This window comes from Aythya fuligula, chromosome 3 (genome assembly GCF_009819795.1).
Source record: "Aythya fuligula isolate bAytFul2 chromosome 3, bAytFul2.pri, whole genome shotgun sequence".
Classification (NCBI taxonomy): domain Eukaryota; kingdom Metazoa; phylum Chordata; class Aves; order Anseriformes; family Anatidae; genus Aythya; species Aythya fuligula.
Window position 1 is genome coordinate 43,548,691 of NC_045561.1, and position 17,430 is coordinate 43,566,120.

Genomic DNA, 17,430 nt, shown 5'->3' on the forward strand with positions numbered 1-17,430 from the left:
CATTTGTGTATTTACTGATATCATCATTGTTATTACAATTAAAAGCAAAAAAGATTAAAAAAAAAAAGTTACAGCAACAAAACCAAATCTATCAAAAAAAAAAAAAACCAACAACCAAACTTTTTTACAACAGCAGAAGGCTATTCTCAGAGTAAATTCCTATTCCTATTGTTGTTCTCCTTCACTGTTTATAACTGCACTGTGTATAAATAGGGTTTCTTACAAGTAGAGGTAGCTATAAGCTTCTTGGATGTGCAAGTTGAAGAAGAAGGTGAGATAAAGGGCCTTGTACAGTTTCTTGACCCAAAAGATTATGTGAGAAAGGAATAAATTGGAAGTGATAGGAGTACAGATTTTATTCACTCTATTATCTAAGAGTTTATTGCTCTTATAGGGAAGCTGTCAATATTTTTTTTTTTTTTTTTTTTCCTGCTATGAAAATTATTTTCTTCCATTTCAGAGTATGTTGTGTAAAGTAGCCATAAAACAGCCTTAAGCCAAGCAATGGTTTATTTATTTTTTTTTATTTATTTTATTTTAGAACAGGGCCTTTAGAAAGAAAACAATCTGCACATAGTGGCATATTATGTGAAATTTCTTCTACTGTGAAATGCCCATGGAAACCTGGGCTTTTTTTTTTTTTTAACGTTTTGAATAAATGTTTGATTTTTTTATACTTGAACATTTATGTCTCCTCTTGAAAAATGGTCCATTTTAAACTGTGCCATAATTGCTTTCCATGTTACTTGAATCTAACACTAGAAATCAAAGTCAGTCCTGTAGGCTTAGCAAGAGATTGAAATCAAGTCTTGTGAGCAAATAGCATAATGCTATACTGCTATAATAATTTATAGTGTGGGCTTAACATACTTGAAGAGTAGATGATCTTGAACTGTTTCTCTCCTTTCAGCCTGATTTTCAGTCACTTTTATGTTAATATATCATGCCCAAGTATGTCATGATGGAAATACACTGTTGCATCCTGAAGGCTTGCAGGTAAAAATCATCAGGGAGGAATCATGAATTCATAGCCTTTAGAAAATGCCATTAGAAGGTAAACCAGTACAAGGTGCTGGGAACTGAGGAGAGCCATATTTTTCAGAAAATTGGCTTGGATTTGCCATTTCTCAATCAGTTTTCTTGTTTGTGCTTTTAGTACTTGAAACCAAATGACAAAATATACAGAATGTGCAACTTACTTTCTATGTAAACGAATGATAGGTTCCTCTTGCTAGTTTGTTGAATCTCATGAGAGAATTTAGGTTTGTAGTCTTATATGTCTTATGTAACTATTCTATAAAGTTGAATCCAAAGTCATCTGTTTCATTCAGAAATGGAAAGAAAAATTGCTCAGTATTACAATGGAGTGGATGGCTTTTAAACCCTCATCTTTGGGCTTTTTTTCTTTTTTCTTTACATGTGAAATTTGATTTGAATGTTTGGAAATCTATTCCTGTACATTCCTGCTGGAATGCCTACTGTGTTAGGTTTGGTTGAGTATGGCTCTTCATTCCTATTTGGAAAGCCCTTGCTTCTGTGGGTTGAAAACAGTTCCTTATTACTACTTTTGTATAACTCTGTGGGTTTTCCTGAGCGATGTGATCTGGTAAAACACTTAAAATTGTGCTATTTCAGTACTATTTGTTACACACACAGGCTTAAAGTTTTGGCTTTTCTTTTTGCTTGGTCAGCTGAGTGGCTTCAGGTTATTTAATCAAGAAAAACTTTAAAGCTGTGGACAAGTATTCTCTTGGGAGAAAAACTAGAGACGTGGTATAGCAAAGAAAATTGACCATTTGGGGGAAAATTATAGATCAAGGTTCTCAATTATTTTTTCAGTTATATAAAATTAATACTTTAGATAGGTCTGTAGGAAAATTATATCATCAGCTCTTTTGTTACATTAGTATAATTTCAACTGTTAGAGTAAATATAACTTGGAACATTTACATTAAGAGAATATGCTGAAATAATTTATAGTGTACACATAGTATTCTGCATATTTTTGTAATTCTATATCCTGTTTAAAGTGCAAAATACATTGGAATCTAAGGACGTGACTACCTTAGCTACTGGGGAGGGGTGGTGAAGTAGAAGCAAATCTGTGGAATGAAATAGTTGGTTTTAAGGAACCAATGCCCACATCTTAAGATTTATGGAGGCTTTCCTGTAGGTTTAATGCTCACTACTGATTGCAATGCATTATGTATATTCTTGAAGTGCATTTTCTGTTTTGGCTTCATGCAAAAACAAGTGAGTTCCCACGCTCCAACATTGCTTTTGGATGCAACCTGAACAGCATTAAGTGGGAGAGATTGGGAGTTTGTTTTTAATAAATAATAATAATAAAGATAAAATATATTTAGAGGGTCTTTATAAAACACTAATGAAGATCTGGTTGAATTAAATGTGGGAGAAACCTGTCTGCAAGTTCTCTGTTGCATTTATGGGGGATTCTAGCAACATACAAGACCAGCATGAGATTAATTTATTGCTGAATAATACTGCTGTGCAGCTGTAAGCAAGCACATATAACTTGCAGTGTAATTACTTTACATAGTTCTTTTTGTCAGTTCTGGAGATTAGTTGCAAGAAATGACATTGATTTATCTCAGCCTTCAGGGTACTTGATTAAGCTTATTTTATCACTTGGAATATGTTTTTTACTGTAGACATTGTTTGATGTATGGTAGAAGAGTATGCAGAATCTTCTTCCTGAACAATTTAGGAGAAAATTGCAAATATCTATATCTATATATCTGTGTGACTTTATATATATATATATATATATATATATATATAAAAATATAAAATACTTGGCTGCACTGATGTTTATAAAGTATATCTCCTAGAAGATGGAGTGCTAATTTTTACTTAATGCAACCCATTTTAACCAATGTCTGTGAATCTTGTAATCTTGTTTCCTTTTAGAAATGTATTATTCTGAATATGAAAATGTATTTAGAAGATAAGTGGGAGTGAAAATTAAATAAAATTGTCATATTACTTGTACGTGCATATAACCTGCTGCTGAATCAGTTTCTGTAAAGCTACTCCTGGATTATGTGTGTGACACAACAGAAATTTAGAATGTGTTACAGGTAAATGTTCAAAAGAACGTTCAAATATTTAAATATCAACTAAATCTCAGAATCTGTGGCCTTACTCTTCTGTCTAATTTTGAAAATCTCCCTCTTTGGCCTATCAAAGAGAACTAATGTAAAAGTCATCTTTCACGAAATTATTTTAAGTTTAGTTATGTGTAGCATATCCCGTGTTGCAGAGGCAGTTATTAGTACAATAAGGTCTTCCTTTATTAATGATATCCTGAAGATGACATACTACTCTACTGAACCATTACTTGCCACAGCATAGATAAAGAAAGCTGTAGTCTAGCTACAGCTTTGAGTAGCTTTGTCTTTAGCTTTAGGAATGTGTTGAATCATCCTGACTATAATTACTGTAAAATCAGACCATACCCTTGCATGAGATAGAGGCTGCCAATTTTATTACAGCTGATGAAAACTTATCACTTATCTGAAACATGAGCTGTGCAAAGAAATCTCTGTTCTTGCTAATGTTTTGTGTAATATTGCAAATTAATATAGAGTACATGCTCATTGCTCATACAGTGTGGGGGGAGAGAGAGAGAGAGAGAGAGAATAAGTACATGGAATGTTTCCTATTGTAGGCTAGGAAATTGCTGCAATCATCCCTCCTCTTTTCAGGTGAAATGTGAGTATGGTGGTTGTCCTGCCCATTCCTACTGGCTCTTCTTTCCTGGAGAAGAAAGCAGTAGCAGCAACAGGATGGGACTTCTAACTGGTCTTTTATCTTGTCACTGTTCTCCATTTCACACTACACACCTACAACCACTTTCATTTTTTTTCCTCTTTCTCCTGTATGTAATTCCCCCTTCCTACTGTATTTTTTTTTTTTTCCCTCTTCTGGCCATCCGCAGCCATGCAGGTTACTGTTCTTTCCAGAGCTCTTTCCAGAGCTCCTTCTGCCCTGATTATGTCTTCCCTCTCAAGTCCTTCAACCTCGGTGTCTTACAGAGGTGACAGGTGCAAGGACTGGAAGAAAGTAGCTTTGGGGAGGTAATGTCCATGAGGAGGAAGGGAAATGAAGAGAGCAGCATCACTGAAGCTCACTCACAGAAGGTTGGGATTTCTGTTTTAGTATGAAGAATAATTCTAAGCATCTTTAAATGCAGTATCAGTTATGAAGTCTAGTCATTTTAAACTCTGCTTTTAATGCAGAGGAATACTTCAGAAATGAAAAATTCAATAGTATAATGCTGAAGAATATTACAAAAATTACATGGATGCTGAGGAACAAATAGTCATTATTGAATGCCAGAGCAGAGAGAGGTGTAAGAAAGAAATCTTGGCTAGTAAACCTAGACAACCGTGTTAGTAAGAAGCTGCTCTGAGTTGCTACATGTTATAGTGAGATGAAGAATAATGAATGAAGTGAAAATGTATTTGCACGCTAGCATCGTGTATACTGCTGTACTTATCTTTTTCCTTTATCTTTCTTTAACTGTAGGAATAGCTGGATGTCTTAATACCATGCTGTTTAATTGTTTAATTTAAAAACCTTAAATTGCAACAACGGTTGAATGTAATGTGGTGTGTGTGTGTGTGTGTGTGTGTGTGTGTGTATATCATATATATATACACACACATATTGTGTATGTGTATATATGCCCACACATACATAAACTTATTTTCACTAAACCTATTCATCTGTTGTATAGAATAGAATTCTATTCTATCCATTGAATAGAAGTGTTTTCTTCAGGTCTTTCCTTATATTCTACAGAAGAGTATTTTTGTTGTGAGTTTGTGTTATTTCATCAACATTACACAAAGGAAACCAGGGCAAGAATGTATCAAGCATCTCTTGAATGGAATGTGGATATTCCAAAGCTTACAAAAAGGTCATTTTAGAGCTATACTTGTGGGTCTGTGTCAAATTTAAAATATTGGTTGAAGAAAAACACTAGAAGAAAAAGTATAAACTGCACAAAATCATAAGACTAAAACTCATGTAAGGAAGACGTTTTTCTGCATAGCATGCTTACTAGAAGGTTTTTGTTTATATTTGTACTGCTTTTGCCAAATCACTTCCCGGTTGTCACCTAGTTTAGATTAGTAGAGTTATTTAGGATTTGATTATATACAGAACCCTTAGGACTGGATCCAAAATAGTGCAACTTAGGTACTGAAGTCTGGGAGAGAAAACCACAAAAGACATGTCTAGCTCTTGCAGCTTGAGGTATGATTAAAGTTTACACAATTAAATTACTTGCAGAACTGTGGGCCTTATACTGCTTGCTTTGAAGTTCTATGATCTTGATTTAATTGAGCATATTAATGCTTATTAAAAATCTCAGCGTATTCTTGTTTCCTTAGCAAAGCCTCTTGGCACCAAATTGTCCTCAGTTGTTCAAGGACATGTATTCCACCAGAACTGCAATCTAAGTATTATATTCTTTATGACGTTCTTTTGCACCACTTGCACTTCCAGTTTTGTTCTCTGTGTTCACTTAACACTCTTCCCCAATTGCAATGTCATCTTCTTGTCCTGTCCTTGTTACTAGTTGACTGAGAGATGCACAATATTTGCATGCATGCCTGTTCTGAATGACACATGTTGGCTGGTTAGTGGCTTTCAAAACAAAGTCACTTAATGGCTGTTCTGGTTTGAATTTTTGTATGCTAATTACTCATTTACATGTATCTTGCGGAAATATAATTATCACTAGACTTTTATTTCTCTGTCAGATTGGATTTAAACAGGGGAGCAGGTTAAAAAATTCTAGATGAAAATCAGCAGACCGTATAGTTACTCAATTTCCTAATGAAACCATGTTTATGCTAATTACATTCTTCAGAGATGTGGTGATGATACTGCTGTAGCTTCATGAAATAGCTTAGTTTTCAGGTCATTTGCTCAGAAAATGGCAGGTGGAGGTTCACTGCTCTCCTCCAACTGAGGATACTGATGGAAATCATCCACTTCTCACTGAAATGAACCTTCACTCTTCCCTTAACCTATGTCATGGTACACAGGGCAGGCTTCAGAGAGAGAGAGGGAGCAAGAGAAAGTGTGGTGTAGCATGGAGGAAACAGCCACCTGGGAGGGGGATGTTCTGGTTTCCTGACCCTACTCTCAAAACTGCTTATGACATTTTTTAGTGCAGGTTATTACTAGACGCTAGTGGTGCCATTAAGCTCCCTTTGATGCAATGAGCAAATATTGCTATTCTGGCAATAGTAACTTCATCACACTTTGGCAAATAGTCTTTAGAGGTCTTACACCAAGCCTGACAAGGTGAACATCCTAAGCTAATTATAATGGATTTACATTGCCTTAATTTCTTGTTTTTCAAACAGTGATACAGCTTGACAGTTTTGTTTTGATACATAAGATCACCTAAAGAGAAATGTTTATTGATGATTGCCGAATTATTACTTGACTTTTCATGGTTTCTGTTGGAGCCATGAGTGTTTTGCTTTGTATACTAATGTTTAAGTCACGTAATAAAATAAATCGACTGAAATATCAAAATTGTGTTCCTGTTTCTCAGTTTGGAAACCACTGAGATACAGAAATGGGTGTCAATTTGAGATCAGGTTATGCAGATTCGGAACTTTAGAGTTAACAGCACAGTTGTACTGCTGCAAAATGTACTTTTTGAGCAAGAGTCCATCATCACCAATAGCAAATATTTTCAGGGTATTGTGTCCTACCAGCAAGCACAATTAAAGAATACATTAATTTTCAGAGAAACAGCAAGGTTTTTGGTTTTCTCTCTAGGACCTTTTTGTTTAAAAGTACATTGGTCTATTTGCTAGGAAATGTATATGATGAAAAATGTAATAAGAAACTCAGAAATTATATAGTATTTGAACAGTCAGCTAATTTTTTCCTAGCTGTGGTGACAAACCTGTCTGAAGGTATGTATTTGCCTGTAAGGTGTGGAGTGCTTTCTGAGATAGCTATTGATTGATGCCTTTAACATAAGCCAACCAGACTGTTCAGATGATATTCATGGTATTTATATGTAATCAGTGAATTAGATAGGCATTCTGTTGAACTGTGTCCTTTTAGGGGAAGCAATAAATATAGATTGCAGAGTGTGTTAACATATACTACTACTTTGTATTTTAGGATAGATTCTCATAAATTAACAGATGATAAAAAATGATAAAAACACGAAGGGATAAACAACATTCAGCTTGCATAGTATCCCAACTAGTATACTTTTTATAGCAATACTCAGTAGCAATTGTAGTTCGAGGATACAAGTATGGCTTTAGATTGGAAAAGTATGTTACTGACAAAACATCAGGGCAAGGAAGGACGGAACAAATTATTTATATTAATATTTGATCACATGTATTACTGTTCATGCTTCATAAAGTAAAGGAGTGTTGCTGGAAGTAAATATGCACTTGTCTAGAGAGTGTTTTTTATTAGACTCTGTGATGACTGGTGACTGAAGAAAGAAATGGTGAATAATTTCCAAATCACATAAATGAGGGTGCTCTGTAACTTAATGAACATCATCCTTTGGACAAATATTGTCTTTCTCTCTTGCAATTATTCTTTTTACAGAATGTATATACAGAGCTAATGTGAGAATGTGTAGGCTTTGTCTTTGTTGGAAAATCAGTGGCACAGTGTATTTCATTTCATCTGTTAGAGCAGGCTGTGGTAATCCTTAGTTTAGGAAGTGAAAACTCCTATAGTCTTTTTAGTTCTGAGTGCCCTGCTTTGTCTTACCATTTGGGGAAATTTCTTGAAAAAGTACTGGAGCACTTTCCACCCATACGCCAGTTTTCGCAAGGAATAGAAGATTCCTGGCAGTCAAGAACTGATTGCGGGAAAGGGCCTTGAGGTTTTTGTGATGTATTCAGCCAAATCAAGAATGTGAATGGTGGGGAAAGGAAAGAAGGCGTTCCAACTGTTTATATTTAGTTCCCTGGAGAAAGAAGTTTGTAGCCAGTAAAAAGGTCAAGGTTTGCCAATGTGGATGTTAAAAAATCAGAGGTTTAAAGATAGACCAGATTTAATTATTTAAAGGTATGAAGCCAAAACTGCTCCTGGTATGAATGAGTGCAATTACTACTGAAGTCAGTGGAAAGTGTGCCCACTTATGCCAGGGATAAACATGGCTTATAGTTAAATGTTGGACTACTCTGGCTGTATAACATAGTTAGGCTTTGTAAAGATAGTTGATTGCTTAAGGTTTTTCTATTTTTACTTCTTTTCAGATTCCAGATATTATTTTCATCTACGCGAGGTGTTCCTCACAAAAAGTAGCTTTAAACTAGAGTTTGCTAAAAATGTTCCCTGCTGATATTACATATCCATTTTCTGCTTTAATATGAACAAATTTTAATTAGTCATTCTATGAGTGCTATAGTCCTCTAATTAATCATTGGAATACATGATTTACTAATGAATGGCCATTGGCCATTTCACATTTGTATAATTGGTCAATATTTTGGCCATGCCTATGGGAAGGTGTAAAATTAGTTTGTTCTGATGACATGAAACTTCCTTGACATGCTGTTGGGCAATATTCATACGGTTTGCTGTCCTTTAGTAACAAGAAAGCCTTGAATGAAGATAGAAAATACAACCTGAAACTTCCTTTAAGGATCTGGGAAAGTATTGAGGTCTTGCTGCTTTTAAAATGTTTTTGGGGTGACAACCTTTCTTTGAAGATCTTAATGATTGTGAGGATCATAACAATTGTTTTCTACTGCAAACAGATGTGAAGTTAAACTAGTACATGTTACAGTGAGAGGCTTTGGGAATTATGTTTCTTTGAAGGGTCAGCTGAAAACTGATGAATAGTAAACATATAGAATAGGTCTAGGAAGTTTGCATAAACTGAATCTTGCCAGCTTTACAAAGCCAAATAATGCTTCTGAAGTTCTGATAAAATGTTGTTAGAAGTAGATGAATCCAGTAACCCAATGGAGTTGAGAATGCCATAGATCCCTTCCCCTGGGCCCAGCCAGTAGTGAGGCTGAACTTGTGTTCCCAGTTGGCACATCTATACACATACACAGGTCAACACAGACAAAAGCACTCAGCACTCACACAAACATAGACATCACTGACAGCCGCATCATTTTTCCCTCTTTGGCTGATTTGGATGAAAGTCCATTAGTGGGAAGAGTGGCTTAGATAGAGACTGTCCACTAGCTGACCCTGGATCTCTGCTATCTCCAGCTGCTGGCACCAGGGTAAGCAAACTCCTGAGACCTGCAGCCCTACACCAGCTGCTGGTGTAGACCAGCAGCCTTGCACACGCTTAGGATTACTCCAGGAATGGTATTTAGACTTTAGATGTGGTTCATCTGATAGCTGGTCCTGGATCTTTGCTCTTTCAAGTTGTCCCATTCAGCTCCAACCCCCTATTCAGCCCCCTCCACAGGTGGGTGGGTTCCTCAGTTTTTGACCCTCTCACAATATGGTCTCTCTGGCGGTTGGCCTGGGCCTTCTGGTAGCCAACTCTTCCAGGTTCTTTACTTTCTGAGACACACACACTTAGCTACCAAACCACTTCACCTGCTCACTGGCTAGCTTAAAGTTCACTAGGGATCATGTGCTGGCTTAATGTACCCTCTCTTGCCTTAGTTGCTTACATCTCAGATCCTTGGGCTCCTATTACCTGTGGTCCAACTCCACTGCTGGCATTTAATTTCCCTCACTCCAGTCTCTCTAGTAGCTGGCACTTAGACCAACAGGCCACCTGACCTGTGGTCCCCCACCAGTTGCTGGTACCCAAACCCTCAAACACTCCAGTACACACAGGCCCATAAAGTCTTGTGCAATCCCAAAATGTTATGCTCTTGAATACCATAATTAACTCCATACCCATAGGCATTTATTCCTGTCAGTCTGTTTGGTAACCAAGAGAACCTCTCCTTTTGACTAATTTTGGTGGGTGTCATCCCTGTCTCAAAGGGCTTGTGGCTATCCAGGGACAGCCCTGAGAGAAGTCAAGGCAATGCTGCATTTGTCTAAGAGCATTGTGGGGGACCCTCCACATGCCAGTGGTCCTCTGTGCTCCTTTGTATGTGTGCAGAAAAACTTTTATTCACACAATCTAACAAACTATATATTTATTCTTGAATGGACAAAATATTTAGTATCATGAGAAGAGTTATTTGAAAATAATTTTAATATTTCAGGGGTCAGCATTCAGCACTCAGCAACCTGAAGCTTACAACCTCTTTTTGACCACGGCTGTAGGTGATGGCATCAAACTCTGGGATTTAAGAACTCTCAGGTAAGGCTGAATTAGGTACCTTGGAATAAAAAGGTATGCTTCGTCTCTATTCAGAGTTGTCATACTTTCTGTGGTATACTACTAGAAACTAGTGTGTGGAACCAGATCTGCAATCAGGCCTTTAAAAAAGTATTATGCATATTATTAAGGGATACTGGGCTAACTAGAATTTACTTATTTTAACAGACCAAATGTAATGTTGAGTAGATTTTTACCCTTTGGTTCCTCAGTTGCAGTTACTTATGTGAAAACCATTAAATAGTCAAGATTTATCGCCTATGTCTTACCCACCTTACGGAGATCTAATCGTATATATAAAATAGTATATTGATGCTAATGGTATTTCCAAAACAGCATGTCATTACTGCTAAAGGAGGTAAAATTTATGATCCAGCTTTTAAAATACAAATGCAATTGTAACAGCATTATTATAAATCATTTATACAGTTCTATAAATATGCATAATACTCTATGATAAACTCAGAAAAAGATGCTGCACTTCTTCCAGAAGCTTTTTGCTGTTGTACTTGGGAAAGCTATGGGACAGAGAGAGTGGCAGGGAGGGAACACTGCACAGGAAAGGAAATACCTGGGGCAATCTCTTTTGTGCAGGTTTTTGTGCAGGAATTATATTTAAAAGAAAAGTGATTTGAATGGGAAAGGTTGCTTAAGTCTGTGAGAATAATTTAATATTTGCTTTGTGCATATGTAAACATACTTACTGATTTTTTCTTTACTTTTTTTTTTTAAATTTTTAATATTATTATTCTGATATTGAATTTCTGTTTAGGAATGCATAATGGTTGTTTCAATTATTTCCAAATTTCTGTGGTAAGAATACATTAAACCTATAGGGGGCACATATGTTCTTGCCAAAAGCATTGCTGTTATTACCTGTACTGAATGTCAGAAAGTAATGAAACTAGAGACTGCTGAGGTTGGAATCCGTTACCTTCTTATGTTTTTCTAATAAGCAGTTCAAACTGTGTTTCTAGAAGAGTAATGAAAAAGTAGAGAGGTTTTCACAGATCACTTATCTGTCTCTTCATTTTTAAATACTTATATAAGTAGAGCAGGTGAATGGTAAAATAGTTAAAGTGTAAAATCTGTGCAATCAATTAAATGAATATGTCCTGGGAAGAGGGGAATAATTTATGTATGTTCTTGCTCCATATTTAATTTGGCAAAGTCAGTGTATTCTAGTGTCTGCTGAGTTCTGCTAGCCAAACTTCAAAAAAATTTATTCAAGTCCTTAATTATCCATATTTTCAGGCTGTGCTATAGGTATTGTGTAAATATGTATGCTTGTTTCACACTACAGAGCAATCAATGACAGTAATCATTGTAGAGGAAAAAATAGAGCAAATAAATCACCATTGTGCTATTGTTTGTAACTTTTTTTTTAAATAAAAAACAACAAATTTTTAAAAATGAAAATTTCCCTCATTCCTCTGGCCAGAGGTTAAATCTTCTGTATTTTAAAATCTACTTTTCAGTTCTCATAAGGGAGAAAACTGTTCACTTTTTCCTAATATGTTCACCAGGTGTTTTTTACATAAATAATTTTGAAATGGTTGAGCTTGGAAAGCTCTGTCTGAACTTGGAACAAGTCTCTACCAGAGTGCTAGGTGTACTATACAGTTACACAGATTGAAAACTTTTGCTTTTTTGTTCATAGGTCTTGTCCAATCAAATCCAGTTCATCCCTTGTACTTAGAGGAGAGATTAGTTCCTAAACAATCTTATGGTGGGCCAGTTCCTTTAATCTCTTGAAGTTGCTGATTTGTAAAGGTGGTGCATCTGCCATTACTGTATTTTGAACGGTCCCTCTGGAATGATCTTTTTTTCTACTTTTTTTTTTTTTTTTTTTTTTTTTTTTTTGGGGGGGGGGGTGGGGTGGGAAGAGGCGTTGCCAGAATAAGTTCTTATTTTTTTATTTATTTTTTTTTTTAAATGAAGTCATTTTCCAGTGTTTTGAAATATAGCAAAGGTAAGTCAACCTTCTGATTTGTACTGTTTGCAGAGTTGTGGGTAGTAACACTAACTGCAAGTAACATTAACTTTTATTGTCTGTTCATTTTGTTTTCATTATTTGCCTCAGGCATCCACAGTGAAAACTGTTTTTCTTTTGTTTAATCTGCTTATTGCCCTTAATGAATTTTATCCACTAATACTATATTTAGTGATACTATAAAGTGAAAAATGCTGATGAAATGGGAAAACTCCAGAGCATAGTGCTCTGGAAAGCTGCAGTTGAAATCATGGGAAATCATTTTCAAAGATTCTGCACAATTTCTTCCTTAGTTGTTTCTTTAGTTTAATTTATTTGATAATTCATTTTTTTCATTCTTCTGACTTGCATTGCTTTTATCATTATTAACTGAGGAATCACAGCAGAATGCTCAGGTTCTTTTTTGGTCCTTGCTTAGAATAAATCTTCAGACACTTTATCCTGGCCTGCAGCTTTATAGGCTTTGAACACAGTGTTTCTTTTTTCTTTTTTTCTTCCTTTTTTTTTTTTTCCCCCCTGAGTTCCACAAGACTTTTTCCATTCAGTCTGTATTATCAAACTCTTTTTTTTTTTTTCTTTTTCCCCAGTGAAAATTCATTTATGTATGTTTTCTCTTGTTCTTGAAGTTGGTGAAAGTGTTTTTGCACCTTCCACTTTCATCATCCTTGGTGGATAAAGCTGTAAATCCATCTGCATCTTTCACTATGGATGGTTTGGAGGCATTCCAGGACTACTTCAGAGAGTGCCAGGAAGTCTTATGGGTTCCTCTGAAGGTGGTACAAGAAAAGACATTTAAACTTCTGATGTTGTCAGCCAACCTCACACAGCCAGGTCATCTTGCCAATAAATGAGGGAATCTTGGATGCTATTAGTGACTTTTGGACTTAGACTCCTGCTTCATTTACTTTGAAATGCATGGATTTTTAAAGTTTCATCTGAAGATTTTGAATATTTGTATACTTCTCCCGCATTCTTCGCTTCATTATAAATGTAGCTAAGAAAAACTTCAGACAATCTACAAAGCAGCATAAAGAACTAAGGAGGTTAGATCTTTTTGGAAGAAGAAATCTGGCTACTATTCTTTCAGGTTACAATAATGAATTACCAGGCTTTGTGAATGCATACAGTGGGGTAAGATAATGACCTTTGATCATCTTCCAAGACACTGTGAAGACATTGTGAAGAACATTTTAAGCCTGTCTTGTCTAAAAAGAATGGCTAGTTGGAGGACAAGTGAAAATATTACCAAAATATTACCAAGGTCCAAGTTGGAAGCAGTGAGCACAGAAATTAAATTGAGGTTCAATGGGAATGTTGTTGAGAAGAATACTAGTTACCAGATTCAGGGTTCCCAAGAAAGTGTCAGACTAAAAGGTAATAATCAGGAGGTACCAACAACACTTGGTGCATGCTAATATTTTTTGAAAGACTTTGTGTTCTTTATGATGAAACATTGTAGACTCCTAAGTGCCCATAAAATACAGAAACTCTACCGTTTTATCTCTTTTACAATTTTTATCTCTTCCTATCTCTTTGGTGAATGTATTTCAGATATCATAACCCCCCCCCCCCTCCCCTCCCTTACCTCTCCCCCCCTTTCCCTTCCCCCCAGAAGTCAAGAGTAGCACAGATTCATAGGAATCTCTTCCTGTTGCCTCTATCATTTAATGTTCATCTTTCCATGAAAAAAATGGTGGATTCAAGTATAGACTAAGTCTCCTTATCCCACAGTCCTGCCTGCTTTCAGTAAGTATGTTCATGAAGACATAGGGTAGTGAGAGACAGATTTATTTCTGTAACCCACTGCTCTAAAATTAATGCATAGAAAGAGCAGAGAAGTCTAATTAGGGAAAATTCCATTCCCTTACAATAAAACCATGGCAACCCCAAATGGCAAACTAGACTAAATACCAGCTGCTTTATTATGTTTGTGTCCTTTAAATTTCACATGACAGTTCTTCTGGCTTACCAGTCTGTATCACTTCAATTTTGTTTGTTTCCTCCAACTTGCAGATTAGATAATTGTGATTTATAACATCCAGAATAAAGAAAGTTTTTTCCATTCATGATATTAGGGGGAAACCATGAATTCAAAGTGCTGTCCTCTGCACTTTATCAAATGTTTAGAATATTGACTAAACACTTATGCTACAACTAATTTTGTTTGCCAGCAAAGTTACATGAATACCCTTATCTTCATGATTGGCTGATATTGAGAAAAATCATCTGTCCAGATTTCGGCAGCAATCTGCTGTTTCCCTTGTATGTCACATTCTAAGCAATCACATTCATAAGAGAAGTTCCAGAATGTGAAGCAGTGAAAGCTTTTCTTCTCCAAGGTGAATTTCTTCCTTCTTGCTTATCAGTAAGATGTGGCTAAAGCCATAGTGTTTTACAGCTTCATCCGTTTTTATGACACTAATTGCATGGCCTGGCTATGTCTCAGATTTTCAGATAGCTTAACTTGAGCTACAGATTGCACTGTCAGGGCCCTGAGTGTACCACTGGGCCCTAACTGTCCTGAACAGCCTTGGACCCCCACCAACACACTCTGCACCTTGCTCCAGGTACTCCTTTTAAATGTAGGCTTGGGCATTCAGTCTGCCAGAAGCATATTGTAATTACACCTGTCTCAAGTTATGCCTCCAGCCTTGTTTTCTGCATGAACCTTAGACCTACCTTGTTGGTAGTGTACGTAGCTTTCCTTGGGTTCTGTTTGCAGCCCAGTCTTCAGGAAGTACCTTTGGCACATGTTACAGTCTTGCCTCCATCTTCATCCCCTGCTGCTCCTGGACTCCATGGATGTACACTAGACGTGGTTCATCACCTCTCCTTTTCTGGGACTTCCAATGGACCTTGTTATCAGCTCAATACAATATCTGTTCAGAAGTTTTTCCTATCTCTAGATGACCTGGAAGACAGTTTCTATACATTTCTGAGGAAAAAGCCCTTCAGAAAGGATGAAAAGCAGGACCCAGGGAACTACAGGCTGGTCAGCCTCACCTCAAGCCCCAGGAAGGTGATGGAACAATGAATTCTGGAAAACATTTCCATAGGCATGAAGGACAAGAGTCATCAGGAGTATTCACCATGGATTCAGCAGAGGAAGTGATGCTGGACCAACTTAATAAACTTCTGTGATGAAATGACTGGCATAGTAGACAAGGGGAAAGCAATGGATATAGTCTACGTGGACTTTAGTAAGGCTTTTGACACTGTCTCCCATAAGATTCTCACAGAGAAGCTGATGAGGTATGGGATGGATGAGCACAATGAGGGGGTTGAAAACTGGCTGAACAGCCAGGCTCAGAGGGCAGTGATCAGTGGCCAAGGCCTACTTGGAGGCCAGTAACCAGTGGAGTACTCCAGGGGCCAGTACTGGGTCCAATCCTATTCAAAATCTAATCTAATAATCTGGATGATGGAGCAGAGTACACCCTCAGCAAGACTGCAGACAACACCAAACTGGGAAGAGTGACTGAAATGCCAGAGATCTTCTGGAGAGACCTGGCTGGAGAAACAGACTGGCAAGAAGATTGAGAAATTCAACAAGAGGGAGGACGGACTCCTGCACATGAGGAGGAACCATCTCAGGCACAAATATATGCTGGGGGGCGCCTGGCTGGAAAGCAGTTTGGCAGAAAAGGACTTGGAGATCCTGGTGGACAACAAGCTGAATGTGAACCAACAATGTACCCTTGGAGCAAAGAAGGTTAATGTTGTTTTGGGCTTCATGAGTAAGAGTGTTGCCAGCAGGCTGGGGCAGGTGAGCCTCACCATGACTGAGTAGAGGTGAAGGATATACCTGGAGAACTGTGTCCAGTTCTGGTCTCAGTATTACAAAAATATGGAGCTACTAGGCAGAATCCATCATAGTGCCACAAAAATGCTGAAGGGACTTGTGCATCTCTTCTATGATAAAAGGTTGGGAGAGTTGGGACTATTCAGCCCAGAGAAGACAAGGATCCAGGGGGTAGAGGGAGAGGAATCTCATCAGTGTTTGTAAATACATTGAGAGGCTGTAAAGAGGGTAGATCCAGTCTCTTTTCAGTGGTGTCCTGTGGCAGGACGAGAAGTGATATACACAAACTGAAACAGAGAATGTTCCCTCTAAAAACTTTTTTTTTTTTTTTTTTTTTTTTCTACTGTACAGGTGACTGATCACTGTCACAAGTTGCCCAGAAAGCCTGTAGAGTCTCTGTCTTTGGAGATACTCAAAGGCCATCTGAGCATGTTCCTGAACAACTGTCTCTAGATGATCCTGCTTGAGCAGGGGCTTGGACCTGGTGACCTCTGGAGGTCCTGTCCAGCATCAACAATTCTGCGCTTCTGTGAAGCTAGCACTTGCTGTTCTCTACTTATTACAGAGATACAGAGATGAAGAATTTGCTGGGACAGCTGTTGTGATATATAATAAGAAAACAAGATGGAAAAGGGCAGTTAAAACCGGGAATTAAATTGCAAGGGAGGAGTGGGACAGTGGTGATGTTCTGTCAGATGTGCTTGTTTTATATGCAGAGGTGGGAAGAGCTGGGAAAAAATACCATAGCTCCATATTATTGCCATTTAATATATATTTTTGGTCTTTTTAGAGGACTGGGCTGCTACTGTGTTATGTTTGGGGAGGCAGATGTGAGAGCTGCTAAATTACCTTTTCTGCTACTGAGATTGTCAGGGGTAAGATGTTATGAGGAGCCCCCAGCCAGTATCACCTTTGGTGGCAGCAGCAACATGTCTCTGGCTCAGTCTGAGGAGTTGAGGAATAGAAATTCAGCTGCTCTGTGTTTGCTGCTGAAACAGCCATTCCTCATCTCTTTCTGGAAAAAAAAGCAGTGTATGCTTATTGGACCACAGTGAAGACTTTGGAAGAATATTGGATTGTTTGGAAATACTGAATTTCTTCTGCGAATTACTCAAATTCATGATAATGCTTTGAAGGAAGATCCGAGATAAAAATCAGTTTCACCCTCTTTCAGCCTCTGAAAAGATTTGCCAATTCTTTATACAAGACAGCTTTTGACATTAAGGTAGTATCTCCAGCTCGTATTATGATCTTGTGCAACTAGATCATAAGCTCCCCTGGCAACGTACTTTAGTA

The 17,430-nt window shown here is 37.3% G+C and overlaps 1 protein-coding gene across 1 annotated transcript in view; it reads left to right on the forward strand.

Moving 5' to 3' along the window:
- WDR27 (WD repeat domain 27) overlaps positions 1-17,430 on the forward strand; it is a 74,431-nt gene that overhangs the window by 31,971 nt on the left and 25,030 nt on the right. Inside the window, exon 21 of the mRNA XM_032183860.1 lies at positions 10,224-10,321. Within this exon, the coding sequence (XP_032039751.1) occupies positions 10,224-10,321 (98 nt within the window). The remainder of the gene's footprint in view (positions 1-10,223; positions 10,322-17,430) is intronic.